Source organism: Saccostrea echinata, unplaced genomic scaffold, assembly GCF_033153115.1.
Source record: "Saccostrea echinata isolate AGI-Se365-2 ecotype Australia unplaced genomic scaffold, CSIRO_AGI_Sech_v1 ptg000022l, whole genome shotgun sequence".
In the NCBI taxonomy this organism is placed as follows: Eukaryota; Metazoa; Mollusca; class Bivalvia; order Ostreida; family Ostreidae; genus Saccostrea; species Saccostrea echinata.
In genome coordinates this window covers 13,086,418-13,104,174 of record NW_026889771.1, presented here as the reverse complement: position 1 = coordinate 13,104,174, position 17,757 = coordinate 13,086,418, and the positions used below count along the sequence as shown (strand labels likewise).

Here is a 17,757-nt window from a genome sequence, read left to right as displayed (position 1 = left end):
AAAACGTCAAAGCCTATCTAGAGTACATGTATTTTTTTTCTCTTCATGGCATCTGCTCCATTTTTTGTGAAAAAGTAAAACTCCTCAGATTTGACACATGTGATGGTACATATACATATACTGTCGCATTGTACAGATTGTCGTCGGTGACAGCACTGCACATATATTATCGTCCGCTAGCGCGTATCATTGCCGACAAAGTACGTACTGCCGCCGGCGACAATATGTGCCTACCCTCATGCATTCGTCTGGCAGCACTGCAAATACTGTTGTCCCGACGTTTGCGTTACAGTAATATGGATGATGATATCGAAAATTATACCATTCTTCACTTCATAAGATCACAAATTCATCAAAGGAAAATTAATTTTTAACTCCAAAGAAGCACCGGCAATAAAATGTTGATATTGAGAGGGAGAATGGTGACACGCACATAACATGAACAATGTATGTCAATTCATATACGAATTGCATAAGAGACGAAGAATCTCTCTCTATTTACGACCCCAGTAAAACATTCTTCCAAACAATATTTTGGCGACAAAACGTACAAATGTTCGCAGATCATGTTGTATGTACATGGTACATTTGCAGGGAAAAAGGCAGGCTTGTCTCAGTACATATTGCCCTCAATTTAATGATCTCAACTCTCACATTATAAGAAATATTATTGAAAAAACTTTAAGTTTCAAGTTAATCTTGTTGAGTGTAAAGAATTTTAAGAAATTTTGTAATCTGTGTTACTGTTTTTAGCTTCTACTGTTTTCGAATAACGTGAACACTTCACAAGATCATTTTCGATCTAATGTATTGGGTAAGGTCGAAATTGTTTTTACCGCAATAATAAAACAGTCTGAAATATCTCAGGCAATTGCTAAACTTAAACATAATAAGTCCCCTGGTTTAGATGATATTTCCAATAGTATGTTAAAATGTGGACAGCATGTTTTACTATTCAGTCTAGTTAAATTATTCAATATGGTTTTGTCCAGCGGGAGATATCCCAAAGCATGGTCATGTGGATATATATCCACAATTCATAAAGGTGGTGATAAGAATGATCCAAATAACTATAGAGGGATTACTGTAACAGGTGTAATAGGAAAAAAATTTAATAGTGTTTTGAATAGTAGACTAGACAAGTTTCTTGTGGAAAACAAAATTATTGATGATTGTCAGATAGGATTTACCAAGAAAGCTAGAACATGTGATCATATGTTTATTCTAAAATGTATTTTTGATAAATATTGCAATGAAAAGAATGGGAAACTTTATGCATGTTTTGTAGACTTTCATAAGGTATTTGATACTGTTATACATACTGGGATTAAAATTAAACTTCTTCAAATAGAAGTTGGACAGAAGTTTTACAATATTGTCAAAGAAATGTATCAAAGAAGTATTTCATGTATAAAAATCCATAATCGAATCACTGATTTTTTTCAAATCCAGCAAGGTGTTAAGCAAGGGGATAACTTAAGTCCAAACCTACCGGTATTTAAAATATTTGTAAATGATTTGCCAAAATACATGGATACCTCTTTAGATTCTGTTACTCTTAATGATCACATAATTCACTGTTTAATGTATGCCGATGATTTAATCTTGCTATCAAGTACTTCCAATGGATTGCAATCAAAACTTGATTTATTGGAAAATATTGTAATGACTGGTGTCTTAGTGTTAACTTATCCAAGACAAAAATTATGATTTTTAACAGAGCTGGAAAAAAAAAATATCAGAAATTTTTTCTTTTCAAAATAAGCTGATTGAATGTGTTCAACAATACAAATATCTTGGTATTTACTTTTGTAACTCAGGTTCTTTTACCTTTGCTCAAAATGAACTTTATAAAAAGGCCTTGAAAGCATGTTCAAAATTACAGAGAGAAATTATGTCCAATTGTCATAATGTCAATATTAGTCTTCATTTATTTGATCATACCATTGCTCCAATTCTTCTGTATGGTTGTGAAATTTGGGGGACTTTTAACCCCTTTGCTTCCAAATTTAAAAACAAAGATATTACAATGGACAAAATGTTTAACAAATTAAAATGTGAAACAATGCACATTAAATACTGCAAGGCTATTCTTGGTGTGCATAGAAAGTCAACTAACTTTGCAGTTCTATCTGAGCTAGGTAGATTTCCACTGTATTATAGAATTATTAAAGCTATGCTAAGTTATTGGTTTCGACTTGAAACATTACATCCATCTTTTGTCCTACTCAAGGAAGCGTATTCAGTCTCAAAAAGCCTCTTTCTACACAATAAACCATCATGGTTTGCATCCATCCAGACAATTTTGAGTCAGTTATCTGATTTAAAAAATATCGACTTATCAAAACAAAGCATTTATTCATTTAAAAAGAAGTCATCATGTATTATAAGACAGTATTTTATAAACCTATGGTATAAAGAAAATAAAGAGCAAAATAATGGCAAACTAAGAACTTATTCCACTTTCAAAAACAACTTTGGAAGAGAACACTATCTCAACATTATCAATAACTATGATCAGAGGAAAAATGTAACTAAACTACGCATTTCTGCACATCAATTAAATATTGAAAGGGGAAGATATGCAGGACTTCCCCCTGAATCTAGAAAGTGTTCTCAATGTAATACGCAGAAGGTTGAAGATGAACAGCATTTTTTGCTTATATGTCCAAAATATAAGAATGAAAGGTTGCAATTAATGGAAACAATTTCAAAAATCAACCCAAATTTCTCTTCTTTGACACCTGCTGAAAAACTTGTATGGATTTTGAATAATGAAAATAAAGAAATTTTATGCTTACTTGGAAAATTTATTTCTGAAAATGGTAAAAGAACCAATGTATAAATACATCTGTCACCATGTACATGCATGCCTTTTCTCCATTTTTACTTTATTGTATTTTTTTCCCCCTGAAATATATTACAATTTTAAAGGAAAAAAACCCATACAAATGTATAAATACATGTATGAACATGTTGTAGCATAACATATTTGTATTGTCTTGGGATCATGACAATAATTTGGACACTTGACACTGGTATTGTCTATGATTATTAACGCTGAATACAATGTTATATAACTGTTTATGTAACTGTTTATATATTTATTTATTTATATAAAAACAGTGCATATCGTGAATTATGTTTAAATTGTGCATTTATATATGTGGAAATGCCTCTCGGGGCCCTTGATTGGTAAATAAAATATCTTGTATCTTGTACTACCATGCAACACAGCACTAAGTATACTCGTATATTATATTTTGTATATTTATTGAAATATTTACATCTTGAGCAAAACAGATACATAGAGAATATTCAATGTTTTGTAGATGAATATGAAATTTATTTCACGAGTGGGACAGGATTTTTTGATATTTTCACGAGTGCGAATCTGTCAGGATGGCTCATTAACTCTATCTTAGAACAGGCCAGGGATTCGTGAAGGGAAGGAAAATCGTAAGTTTTGCCGCACTTCTGATATTCTCACACTGTGAGAATACCATTTTGATATCCTTTCACACTGTGTCAGAATATTACTTTTATTCAGTAAATAAATTACATTATTTCACTTTTGAAAATGTAATAAAATGTACTGGTGTGAAATGTACTTACGGACTACAATACTTGCCCTGACGGAGGAGGTTACATGTAGGTGCATCAGAGACATATTATATATATATGGAAAGTACCCTACGGCTTTCCATAAGTATAGTATGGAAACGTGATAATTGTAATATTTGCGGGGAAATATAATAATGTTGTTAAAAAAAAAAAAAAAAAAAGCAAAGATTTTTTTTTTATTTTATTTTTTTTTATTTATTTTTTTTATTATTATTATTATTTTTTTTTATTAATTTGTGGTACAATTATAAAAATATAGGAATAATAATAATGTGGAGGTACCCAAATTATTATTGTTGCAGAAAAATAATAATGTTGTAAAAAAGCAAGATTTTTATTTTTGTATGAGATCATTATTTTTGGTATAGTTATATAGGAAAAAATAATAATAATAATGTGGGGGTACCCTACGGCTTTCCATATATATATGTATGTTTTTTAATGTTTCTGGGTGCACACTGTCATTAGAAGGCGACGAAATGTTTTGTCACATATTACCTTAGTTCATAGGCTTAATCACACTAACAAATTTAGGTACAATTTGAAAAATGGACACCTCCAAACACGTTGTTTTTTATAGGACACCATGATTTGTTAAATCTATTTTACGAGGTAAGAATTTTATACCTGTAAGATATAGAGTTACATTTGTCAAACTGTTACAGGGATTTTTAAACTTTGGATTGTTCGTTGTTAAATTCTCCTTTGAAATATCGACTCATGAATTTTGTTGGTTCATTATTACAGTGTCAATAATGACTAGTAATCCACAAAATTCTTATAAAAGATGAACTTTCATCTATGAAATATACCACTGACCCACTAAAATTTCTTTATCACCTAAAACCATGGCGATATAATATCGCATATTACATACATATACCCAACACTGAATTGAACTATAGAATTTTTCTTACACTTTTCAAAAAAAAAAAAAATTTAAGGTGGCATTTATTACCATCAGCATTGCAAAATAATTTTTGATAGATCTGATAAATACTGCATGATCATTTTACACATTGGAGGAATTGGAGCTTTCTCCACTCCTCAGTGCCTCAAGATCAATCAATTCCAAAGCATCTACACGACAATAATAAAAAGTATTAATTTGTTTTTCATTTTTATTTAGCTCTTTTCAAAACACAAGCTAACAGAAAAGATGTACAAAATAAATAGTATCACAGGCGGCTTCTCATACATCTACTTCACAGAATTGACTGGGGGTGTACAAGAAATTTCAAGGACAAAAAAAAATTGCATCAATAAATATTCTGACATTATAGTTTTACTGTGTTTCCTGGTTGTTTTGATATCTATAATTGAACAGAAGGCTGAATTACCAAATTTAATTTCATTGAATTAATACAAGAGTTCAGATGGTTGTTGACAAAGCATCAAGACATTTTGTAAGTCACTGTAAATCTAGTGAATGTTTTGATACTTTTATTCCAAAACCATTAAGGACAACATAATTTTCAATTAACTTAATTAGTTTTGTCATATCTATACTTAACAAAATAAAATGCATGAACATGGTAGGGACATCATGATCATCACCATTGTAGTTTTGGAACAGTGCAAAAAAAAAAAATAAGAAGAAGAAAGAAAGAATTAAAAAAAAAAACAAGAAAAAAAAAAAATTATAAAAAAAATCAAGGGTGAAAACAACCCACATTCACATGAAGATCAAGAAATTCAGATATCTTGATCAATGTTTAACAAATATATTTTGGTTTTTCCATTTCATATATGATTAAATTACACTCCAAAAGAACAATGAAAACTTAAATTGTAGCACATTTTCCCTATTTTTCTTAAATTTTGTAATTTGGAAGACCATATAGGTTTTTTCTTTCACCTGAAATTTTCATGTATCTGACATATAAACATGCAGATGAAATACTGGTTAATAATAAATTAAATAACTTAATAAAATTTCAAAGAAAATTGATACATGCAATTTAATTTGTATAAAGAAAAAAATTAAATTAATAAATTAGTGAAATATATTAATTAATGATTTACCCGATGTTTATACTGACTAGTAATTCTTCACTGAAATTGTATGAAAATGGACACAAAATGGACAAATTGACTTAAAGATTGGAATGGAAAAAGAAAAATGACCCAACAATCAGGCGGGGAGGAATGATTGGATGACAATAAAGCTTAGTGTCCACTGATTGTAGGTCAACTATAAAGCACTGTCCATTTATACTTCTGTGGCGTGACCCTGCTGGATAGCAGCCAACAAATTACTCTTCATCCTGACATAGAGCCGACCTTTAGTCCAGGGATTTTGAAGTTGAAGGGGCTGATAGTCGTCCCTCAGAATTCTCTCCCGAGCACCGATTACTGCCACCAGACAAAACTCCTCCAACTGATCCTCCCCATATAGAGGTTCTGAGTGTCCTTTCTGAGTCAAGGTTTTATTTAGCTGTCTTACCACTAGATTTATCACTTCTCTAGATGTTGTTTTCTCAGTCACATGTAACCTTACCCTGGTGCCTCGAGACAACCCCGTCTCGTAGGCAGCGTACACTTGTAAAATACCCGAGCTTACTGCACTAGGCTCACTCTCAGCTGTCTCCTTTTTAACGTGTCCATTTGTCTTTGGCACCTCCTCGTTTGGATCATAGAATTTGGCAATTTTTATGTTGTCTTTTCCAACACTGATTTCATTTGAATCACAAGCCACAGAAGGACAGCCAGACTGTGAGTTGTTATTATCAAACAGATCGACTTGGCTAGGACTTTCTAGCTCAGTACTGAACACATCTTTGGGTGGTGAAGTAACTTCACTCATCAGAATGCCTCCTCTCATACTCTTGTCTCTTGCATAAGTAATAATGTCCATTATCCATCGAGTGGACTTCCAGCTCTTGTCCAGTGTGGTCATTATGTTGGACAATTTCTCCACTCTCTCTCTTGCTGGTGTGAGCTCCTCTGTTGAAAAGGCCTAATAACACAAAATTTTATGATGAAAATTTAAATAATAGATAAAAACTGAAAGTATGATTTACTTCAACTTAAAATTAGTAGCAAGTCATTTTTCCATTTGTCCTAAGACTGAGAAGCCTCACCTCACGCTGAACTTGTTGGGCAAGACAGAGATCCATATCCAGTATTGAGGAAAGTCTTGAGTATCTGTTGATGAGCTGTGGCTGGTATGTACACATGTGGACTGTAAGGAAATATCTTACTTTGTCAGTTTTAAAATCAGCAAAATGAATTTAATTAAAAAGACTTGCATTTTAAAGTCCTAGATCAATGAGGCAAAGCTTTGCACTTGTCAAAAAAGCATTGCTTGATAAACTTCTTCAAAAGTAGCATTACAAGATTCATAAATTAATCCTACATGGAAAAAAAGTACATCTACAGTAAAATACCCATTAATAATGAACTGAGATATAGTGTTTAAGCACTGAGAATTGAATTTAGTAGCATTCAAAAATTCTGCATAATTTTTTACTACCAGATTAAACTGAAATTATAATTCCTCGGAAGTACATGTGTATGTTTATAGTAATTTTATTTGCAAAACTCAATACTCACTCATTTCAAAGACCTGGACTGGGAGCAGAGTGAGATCCTTTTTCTCTGTCATGCTGTCATTTTGTCCAGGAACCAGACAAACCTCCTCCACTGGGGGGAGAATCAGGAGGAACGACACATCATTACTGAATTCTATCACCTCCACATCGTAGATTCTGTGACTAGCAGCGAAATTCTCTGATATGTCTGCAACACAAAATTTCATCTCAATAAAAAATTTTAATATGACTTAATATGGCTGTTGAAGCTTTAAATAATGTCGGAGTAACAAATCCATAAATTAAGGATAATTTGCCTTGCAAAATAAGATTGTCCATTAACTCTTTTTTTTAATGATTGTTATGACATTTTCAAGTAGTTTCTGTTTCACAATTAATCCATAACAAAACATGATAAATATTTTACATAACTCTGTCAACATGTTTACCAACAGAACATACCTAGAATGTTGAAGAGTTTCTGGGCAGCCTGTTTGAGCTGTTTACGGAATTCCTCCTGTGTCTGGGTAGGTGGAGCCACTTGTTGGTCGGTATTCAGTGACTGAAGCCATTGCCACTCCTCCCTGTAACACATACGTACTTAAGAGTTACACATTTCCTCGTTATTCTCTAAGTGGTGCACTAATGTTAATATCATTTTTGACATAATATTAATTGCTCAAGATGTCAGCTTCAAAAAGCTAGTAATTATCTTGAACTCTCAAAACTCTGAAATTCAAATTGTAAACAGCTGAATGAAGAACACAGAAAAATGCTAAATGATCATTCCATTCAGAAAAACACTCATTTTTCAAGGTCAAGCCTTACCTGGAAACATTGGAGCAATCTCTCACTTTGATGTTGGGGAGGATGTTTGGTGCCTTCTTGGGTACCAACACCCTGTTAAGTTCTAAAGAAGCTTGAAGTTTGAGGTAGCCGAGGTATAAGCCTTTTGCAAGACGAATGTTGCTCACTTGATGATACAGAATCATCTCCTGTTGAAAGTATGTATGTTTTAATTTAGAAAACTGCTCAAAGTCCAAGTGGGTATCCATTTCTTACATTCACAAAAAATAATTCTAACTTTAATTCAAACATTTAATTTGCCAGCACACTGGTTACTATAAATACCTACATTAAAAATTTTTTTGCCTTTACTGCACTGTAACTATCCCTATACATTGCACATCACAATGGGTATATTTTGCAAAGCTGTATAACTGTCAAACTAGAGGTATATCAATACTCACGGAAACAGAACTGACTAGGACTTCTAGGGACTCCTGGGGCTCTGATCCCGTGCCTGAAGATCGCCTCAGTAACTTTGCAAAGCTGACCCACTTGGATGAGCCTAGGATTACTGACTTGGGATCCCTTATGTTACAAACTGTGGTTAATACTATACAGCCATTGGAGTCTTTTAGAGGCTTGAAGTGAAACTGGCCTAAATCATATATTCCTAATGCTCCCTGCAGAAAAATGTTTTTACACTATATTACAATTTATCTGATGTGATGAAATTGTATACATTCAGGACTCAGTTGTGATGCACATAAAAATAAACTATCACCTGTAATACAGAGACTGCTTGTAGAAGTTTATATCTAAAATGCATGGTGCCTGCACTGGTATTCTTCTCCATATCTTGTCGCAGAGATTTCACATCATCCCACGTACAAGATATCTGAAAAAAATATCGTCATTTTTTTCAATAAACAATTGTAAACATAAGACCTTTATATAATTTTTCATTTGAAAATTATCAACAATATGGTATATTGATATGTATAGTTTATTTTTACCTTCATCAGCCAGTGAAGATCTGCATTCACTGAAGGTCCAGAAAAATTTTCATCAACCTCAACAACAGGAAGTTGGTCATCTGAGGTCACCAATACTTTGTCACCATGATACAACAAACAGGCAAGATAGACACCCCTATAATATGAGGAAATCTTTACAAATGTGATAATTTGAAGGCAAAGCATAATAAATCATATCTTAAATAGAAATTTCTTCAGTAGGATGAATTTAAAATATTTTGTTTAATAAAAGAAGAAATTTTCATGCCTTTTCAAAGATTTGTAGAATTTTGGGGCAGAGGTAAACAGGTTTTTCAAACTTTTTCGTTTTCTTTGCAGTGGTGAATCGCCAACATTGTCTGTAATACAAGAAAACATTTCAGATACAACTATACGCACAAACTTTACACAGATGTTACAAGTATATTAATGTAAGCATACCTTTTAATTCTGAGGCATCAGCTGGCCGCAGGTGTTTTACTTGAGAGAAAAGTTCATCCAACAACTTTAGCTTTCCTTCTGTTCTGGAAACTGTTGAATTGTCCACATCTCTCCAGCCTAAAACAATTTTTCAAACACATTACAATACATTTTAAGAAAAACAATTCACTCTGAATTTTCTAATGAGAAAGTCAAGCTAGGGGAACAAATGTAACAGGGGAGACAACTCACTAGATGGAACAGCATAAGCTGGTTTGGCTACACTGTACTCGCTGTATCCTTTCATGTTACAGGCCGCTACCCTGACATAGTACTTGTTGCCCTTAACCAGACCCTTAATCTCATGTTCTAAGTGTCTCATGTCCTCCACAAGGTCTTCCCCAGCCAAAGGAATGAAGTCATCGAAGCAGCTCCACTCCACTGTAATAAACAGAATTTTCTACTCTAAACAAGATCCATGTAATTTATAAAACTGTTTTGTATTCACCCAATCAGCCTCTTTTCGAGCTGACTTTGTAAAATCTGCGCATTTGTAAAATAAAGAGTTTCTAACCACTCTGCAGTGTAAACAGTAATTACTTGTAATTGATGAAATTGTGTTTTGAGACCACAGAGATTGCAACTTTTCACGAAGGATTTAGATTGTGTTTACACATTGTATCAGACAATTGCTGAACCTACCCCAGAATGCAGGTAACAGTCATGTTTGTATCAAATTGTGGTAAATAAACTTCATGCTATTTTCTCAATTCAATTCCTACAGAGATTACACAATATTTTAATGACTAGAGTGCTCTACTTTATTTTCTGTGACCATGCGATCACTCACGTGAGAATATTGTTCCCATGGGTTGGTTGTTTATCAGTAATTTATCTTTTTTTTAAACCTAATTACTAGATAATTAAAACTAGAACATCTTTAGATTCCTTTAGAGGAATAATATCCATCCATAAGAGCTAGCGGATTTACATCAGTGTTCATTTATTGATAAACATGTTTACAATTGGCATTTACAGATAAATTTTTTTTCTTCAATTGATTTGTTTTAGAGATAAATCTTAAACAATGCTTTTAAAAATTCACAGTTAAGTTCCATAAAAATTTGTATCAGGTGCATTGTTAATTTGTTCACCATATGGCTGAAAAAATTCTGGCGATGCTAAAAAATTTACATCCTCAGACAGGGTAGCTTGCGATCTACGGTGTTTTCTAATTAACACATTCCGTTTTTTTTACAGATGGTATTTTACAGGGTTAAGATAAAATCAAAAATAAAGATCAACGTCTGCACTCATTACATTGTTTCTTAATCAACTTGGGTTTATTTTCAACACAAGAATGGTAAACAGTTCAATTAATGTAGAATTTTTCACATGATGGCATAAGCTAATTAATAAATGGTTACCTATGAAGAATATTTCAGGAAAGTCCCTATTAATTTTGATTTTTTATACAACAAACATATGTATATGTAAACAATGCATCTTATGGAAGAAAGTATGCATTACTAAAAAATAATACAAGCACTTTTTAAAGGACAAAATAATTTTGTTTAAATTTTTCTAACTGTGGAATATCGTGTCTGTCAATGAAAAAATTTGTACTTGAGTAAGAGTGAATAAAAAAACTTAAAGAAGTTTATTTTAAGTCTGCTGAATATTTTGTACTTGAATGAAAGTATCTGAAATTTCTAAATACATGTGCATGTGTGAAGCAAAGTTTTTTTCCCCATTAAAACCAAAAATATTTTACTACATTCCCAAGTACTGTACTATGCATCATATGAGTACACTTTTGGTAAGAAATGCTATAAAAGTTCAGCTATATACCTTTGTATCGAGTGACCACTGCCCCATTGTGATTGAGGGGTTCATCAAACTTGACCAATAAGGAGGAGCTACTGGCCACAGTCAGGCTCACATAACTGGGAGGGTCTGGGGTACCTGAAATCAAAAATAGGTGCTTATCAATAATGCTCCTTGCATACACTGAAAAACATCTTCAACTGATTTGTGCAAGCTTTTTAGGTAATACTTGACTACAGTGAGGGGCACAACTATATATTTTATCAGTCCATGTGAAATATGACACAGCTTTTTTTTGCATGGTCCTTTTACTTTAAATCATTCCATAATGGAAACTTACGTGCATGGTCATATCCAGCTTTCATTCTCTTTAAGAGTTTGTGTCGAAATTCCCAGTGACTTAATTGTTTTTCATTTTCCTGTAAATGAATAAGGAACAGAATTGCAATTCAAATCCATGTACAAAGTAGAACTTCCCTTCAAAAACCAACCAATACCATGCTTATAACACATATATTATGCTCCATTTTGGGAAAATAAAAGTACTAAGAGTAAAATTCAATGGTCATCCATTCCTACATGACCAGTAAGTCACCACTGGCTAAAAACATACTACTAATCCCTCTCTTGATGTAATCTATCAAAAACTTGGGCCCGTCCATAGCTGGGCTTCAAACAAGATTAACAGTAAATCCCTTTTTATGATTTACATCCAAATCCCCAAACAAAACATTCAATAAACACATTACATGGCTACAGTTGGTGTCAGGTTCACAGAAGACAAAGAAAGTCCTCTTGTCAAGAGTTTCACTTAGACCCTATTATACCCACAGAGCACCTTACGAAGATTTTATCATTTATGACTAATAGACAATTTCAAGCGTCAAAAGACAACTTGTAACTTTTTAAAATTCCTTTCCACTACCTATTTCTAAATTGGTTTTATATAAAGTCTGTATTGTTCTGTACTTAATACGTTGATCTCTTTGACATTTCAAGGATTTATCATAAGCAAGAACAACACCTGATTGATTCTTTTTGTTTAAAAACCTGACTTTAAATAAATTAAAATTATCATATATCTTATTGCAATGTTTCAAGTCAGATGAAATATCTTAATATTCTGTATATAAAATGATTATTTGTCAGTAAAATTTAACTGTAATTAAATTAAGGCACAAATAAATTTTGACAATGAAAGGATCAGACCTTCTGTTGCGTGTTGGAGCCACTTCCAGAGGAGGCATTTAGAATAGCCGCCGATAGATCCACCACCCTCTTCTCTGCATTGGACACTAGGGCATCTAACCGGTCTGATCGTGCCTCCTCCTGTAAAACTGAGACAGAACGTAAATTAAGTAACCTCATCATTGGCTGTGGTTTCAGAACAGTACCCAAACGTCTCTTGTTTAATGATTGTGATCTAGCTAAGTCAGTTCTGGGAGTGGGGAGAATTCAGCCTTTTTCTCTGACTAAATACCATTCCACTAAATTCCTCTATTGCTGATTATTGACAAACAAAACAATTGAAGTATGTGCCAAATTCATTTATCATTTTCATGAATCCATGTTACGCATCTGAGAACACTCAAGGACCCTTCAAGTATGCAGAGTCTTGTGAAATCTACCATAAGGATATCAAGGGCAATATATGAAGTAGTATCATCATTCCATGAGGGCAAAACAATGAGACATATAATTTAAGAATTGAACATTATGCAATACGGCCTTGATATTTTTCAAGAGATGTAATGCAAGAATCTGTGCTAAAAATTGGCACATATTTGAGGTGACCTTAGTTAACTTAACTCTACAAAAGATAATCTTGAGGAGACTTAGTAAGTGAAACAGGAGGTAGCAATGTGCCACCATGTACCACTTGTCTTAAGACAGTATAGCATCAAAAATAAAATTGATAAATCAATTAAGAGGTTTTTAAAATTAAACTTACACAATGGACTCTCTCTTGCCCCGTTAAAAAGCAGCATCTTAGCCATTGGAATATTGTTAGTCATCACTGCTACATCTAAGGGAGTCAATCCTTCAGAGTTAACACTGAAATGGACACACAGTAGATTTAAAAGTTATTCTCTCTAGGCTGCTGTTTTAACTTTCTCAGATGACACTTTACTTGAAAAGACATCCTTTGACCGGACTAGTTGACAACAGCTAGGTGACAGTTACAGCCAAAGACCATACCCAACTGGATAGTCCTACTGTCTTAATTTAAACTGGATAGTCCTACTGTCTTAATTTAAACATGCATTTTCAGGATCCATTCTGCAAATCTAATGCAACTACCATTTTAACCCATTGGTCAAACAAGCAAATTAACTCCACACAACTGATTCATGTTTTTCCCCCCATTTTTTATTGTATCCAGGCAGAGATAAATTCATTCTAATTAAAAAACAAAAATTCTCAATCAAGAAGAACATTGAGCTAGCTAGGTCCCAAAGATTTTGGTATAATATATACCATATGTATATTAATCTGTAAATTTATGAAATATGGAGTTAACAAACAGTATTCAAACTTTCATTTGATTTGATTAAGCTTTATTTTTAGATTAGGAAAATATATCAATGTTCAGTTGAATAATTTTGTTTTTTTTTTTCTCAATTTTATGTTAATGGGATAAATATCCAATATTTTACCATAGAACCCCCCCCCCCTTTTTCTTTTATTACAAGTCATAATTCAGAGAACGGTTTGATCTGACACTTTTACTTCCATTCTATATATATATGTTATCTAAAATTATTGATTTTTCTGCCGTAAATGTATATTTAGGAATCTTGAAACTTTTCAAAGATAAAAGTTATCCTAAGTTTACAATACAGTGTGTATTTGGCCTGTCAAACAGGGTATTACGGGGGCTTATTTATCAAATATCATTAAGGTTGTGCAACTTAGTAACAAACAACAATCAGGTGACATTATGTGCCACACCTCATTAAAAATACCTACGTTGTAAATTAAATGAGCACATTTTGATAGGAAATTCCTTATTAATTTGTCTTTCTCTGCCACCTACATTGTAAATTAAATGAGCACATTTTGATAGGAAATTCCCTATTAATTTGTCTCTTTGCCATTTCCTGAACTACATATTTTTTCCTTCTGCTCCATACCCATAGTCTACTTGGTCAAATTTTGATCAAGGATGAAAGAGGGAAAATTAGAATTAAAAAAAATGAATTCAAAATTTCAATCAGGAAATGTCAATCTAGGTCATGTGAAAATGTTTTAAAATCTCTGTCTGAATTCAAGGTCATATTGGATTTCTGCAATTTTTGATTCGATCATTTTGATATGTCATTAGTTGTTTTTCTTACCTGTTAATGTTGAGGCCATCCACTTCAAGGAGATTCTTCACCAGGTCCAGATCCTGTTGTTCTACAGCGTCAAACAAAGCTGGAAATACACATTTATATATACATAACATACAATTGTTACAAATCATATTTAAACTGTACAATACATGCGACATATTTTATTAAAAAAATAATAATAAAACATTTATTTTTTTTTTAACAGGTTTACATTTCCAAATTTTATTCAAAAAGAGCATTATGCTTTATCAAGCTTTAGAGTGAATAAAAAAAAATAACCTTACAAGTCCTTAAAACTCCTCTGGTACACTGAGGTACATGGACAAAAGAAACGATTATGTGTTTGTTGTGATGGTAATCATTGACGATTAGTAAATTAAGGAAAAATGACATATGTCTCTATTAATTAATCAGCGACCTGACACCAATAATCTTGATACAAATTAATTAATGTACATTATGCTCCTATCCAAAAGGACTATTAGCAACACTGCACATTACCATATAAATCAACCTAATGGCAGAAAGACCAGTAATTAATGTATTAATTAATACCATATAGTTTGAATTTTGTGTCTACATAAGGGCAATTTATGCATTGCTAAAACATGACTGGAATATGAAATGTACATTAATTTATTATTTCTAATATGCCTTAATGGCATGACCATAATTGTGGTACAAATATGTACTAGCACTGCTCTGTGTGCAAAGTAAATATAACAGCGGCATTTGAATTGGGCAAATTAAGAAATGGAACATGAAATTCCATTACGTCTTTAACAAGGAGGAAACGACGTCAATATTTTTCTGCCCATTATATTCATTTCATTTCCAAGAGTAATTATGTGTGGTTCAAACCATAGAAAGTGATTCAAAACATGATCGAGACAATGAAATATTCTATAAGACCTACCTTCTTATTAAATAGTCTACTCCATTACACGTCTTAATTAAACTTTCATTTACAAAAGATTTCCACATCAAAACAAGAAAATATCACCATAAGAATACAAAGGAAAAACAACAACACACACCTGTCCCCAAAAATTTTGAATTTACCACGAGACCAGGTGATTGGGCAACTATTGCTAATCTAATAATGCATGATTGGTCGTGATATTTGCCCTAGGCATTGTGTAACAAGAAAGTGTTAACACTCTGGTTTAGAACTAACATAAAATATATCAGTGTGTGACAAAAGAAAGGCTCTAAAACCATTGACAGCTTTTATCACCTCCATAAAAACAGATTTTGTCATATTTGTTTAAGAAATGACCAAAGGGATTAACAGGCTCTGATTATCAATGATAATCTCACCTTGGATAGGGGTGGACATGATTACAAGCCCTCCCTTCAAGGAAGGATAAAAATCCTCATCCAGATGATTAGAAAGATTAAATACCAGATTACAATGATGGTCGTTTTCGTTTTATTATTATTTTTTTAAAATCCTATATCATTTGTTTGGAGTAGCTATTTATAATTAAAACTGATATTGTTTCTTCAAAACATATCGCAACCAGAATAACTGTACTAAAAATCCACATAAATGTGATAGAAATACCCAAAGTATACAATTTAAATACAATTATGTCAAATTGAATGATAAATATATAGAATACATACCACTAGCATCTATAGGAGACTTCTTGTCCTTGTCAGATTTTCTCTTATCGTACATTTTATTTGGTGACAAACTATCAGGATCACTGTTTGAGGAATTACTGGTTGAACCCCTTTTCTTTGGTGTAGCTAAAATTAAAAAAAAAAAAAAATTAAAAGTTTTCAAGCAAATTTTTTGTTTTCAAATTCATATGGACTTATATCTTTAAACTTACTTATTTGTAAACGATACCTCATCCTTTTCGTTTTTGAAAGACTTGAAAAGACACTACTACTTTTGCCAAGGAATTTTCTTCGAAAATAATTTTAATCGCACCCATTAAAAGGCAGGTCTAATTGGATTAACATAGCTGAAATCACTGACACCAATCTAGCTGAACTAAGTTGTATAAAAAACACCGAAGCATAAATACATAATCATGGCTATGACTCAAAAAAAAAAAAAGAAAATAATTTTACGCACTTGTAAGTATCTTAGATGATCGATTTGGAGAACTGAGGCCATTCATGCTTCGCAATTGAACAGGTGCGGTGTTTGTATGGTGTAATCCGGGTGCATCGTCCACTAGAAGTCCCTCCGCATTTGACATAAATACTTTGATTGTTCTTCCATCTCCGCTGAAATAAAGAGACTTCATTGTAGAGACCAAATGTCAGACTGAAACGATGCACAGAACACTTCTGAAAAGCCAGAGTGCAGATTTGCGAGAAAAGTGCGCAAAACTTCAAAGGGATTCTCTAAATCTGACAGAACAGTGCTAATCCAAGACGTTCAGAATAACACCCTCAATGTGTGTGTCTGGTTGTAATTAAAAGTGCAAAACTGTTAGCATGCAATTTTTAGATAACCTTTTTATAATGAAAATTTCCCCCTCTGTGATACTTCTTAGCGGTGAAGCTTATCTTTTTCATATCAGAACACCCTGGTCCTCCCCGAATCATATCAAGATAATACATCACAAGAGGAAAGTTTGCCAGGAATATTTCAATAATTCTATCCAACACATTCAATAACAAGATATACTTACATCTATCATAGACTTATTAAATTCCTTTCTACATTTTGACAAGTGACAGTGAATATAAACATATATCTCCCTCCTTTGTATATATTCTTGTTTAGATGAAAACTTTTCATTTCACATGTAGGTATGATCGACTTTTAATATCATTTTGCTCTGGACAGGTAAGCCAGGCTGGAAGACTTTATTTATCTCTTGTCCCAAGAAAAGAACGTTATAAACGTTTATACAAGACGTGCTGAGACAGATCCTCATACACTGCTCGTAATATCAACAAATTTGAATATATCTTCCACATCGGCATTGTGCATGCAAAATAATGCCGTGGAATTTAACAAAGCTTTAATTCAACTCTAGCCATTAATCTTTAAATACTGATAAGGCTTCGAAGTTTAATTTATATTGCACCCGACTGAATGTTGTATCTGTCACCCTTTGAAAAACAAATCGTTCAACTGGCAGACTTAAAGAGAATTACCATGTAATATACAACATTAATTTATTAGGTTTTTACTTAGATTAGCTACCTAGGTGAAAGCAATAGTATCCTCCTTTAGCTGAGTTTTAT

General features: G+C 32.6%; 2 protein-coding genes across 4 annotated transcripts in view; one reads left to right on the top strand and one right to left on the bottom strand.

The window, feature by feature from the left end:
* LOC133190446 (charged multivesicular body protein 5-like) overlaps positions 1-17,757 on the top strand; it is a 445,151-nt gene that overhangs the window by 316,096 nt on the left and 111,298 nt on the right. The window lies entirely within an intron of this gene.
* Positions 5,588-17,757, bottom strand: part of LOC133190440 (ankyrin repeat and fibronectin type-III domain-containing protein 1-like) — a 78,396-nt gene continuing 66,226 nt past the window's right edge. The window contains exons 8-25 of one of the 3 annotated variants that reach the window (XM_061326082.1): positions 16,631-16,785; positions 16,171-16,296; positions 14,545-14,623; positions 13,158-13,261; positions 12,416-12,543; positions 11,547-11,625; positions 11,231-11,344; positions 9,632-9,820; positions 9,401-9,517; positions 9,228-9,318; positions 8,960-9,095; positions 8,728-8,841; positions 8,408-8,626; positions 7,986-8,152; positions 7,620-7,741; positions 7,180-7,365; positions 6,708-6,808; positions 5,588-6,583 (exon numbers count right to left, since the gene is read on the bottom strand). In XM_061326082.1, the coding sequence (XP_061182066.1) occupies positions 5,837-6,583; positions 6,708-6,808; positions 7,180-7,365; positions 7,620-7,741; positions 7,986-8,152; positions 8,408-8,626; positions 8,728-8,841; positions 8,960-9,095; positions 9,228-9,318; positions 9,401-9,517; positions 9,632-9,820; positions 11,231-11,344; positions 11,547-11,625; positions 12,416-12,543; positions 13,158-13,261; positions 14,545-14,623; positions 16,171-16,296; positions 16,631-16,785 (2,974 nt within the window). In that variant the 3' untranslated portion in view covers positions 5,588-5,836. The remainder of the gene's footprint in view (positions 6,584-6,707; positions 6,809-7,179; positions 7,366-7,619; positions 7,742-7,985; positions 8,153-8,407; positions 8,627-8,727; positions 8,842-8,959; positions 9,096-9,227; positions 9,319-9,400; positions 9,518-9,631; positions 9,821-11,230; positions 11,345-11,546; positions 11,626-12,415; positions 12,544-13,157; positions 13,262-14,544; positions 14,624-16,170; positions 16,297-16,630; positions 16,786-17,757) is intronic. The other 2 variants (XM_061326083.1, XM_061326084.1) reach the window with 2 other exon arrangements.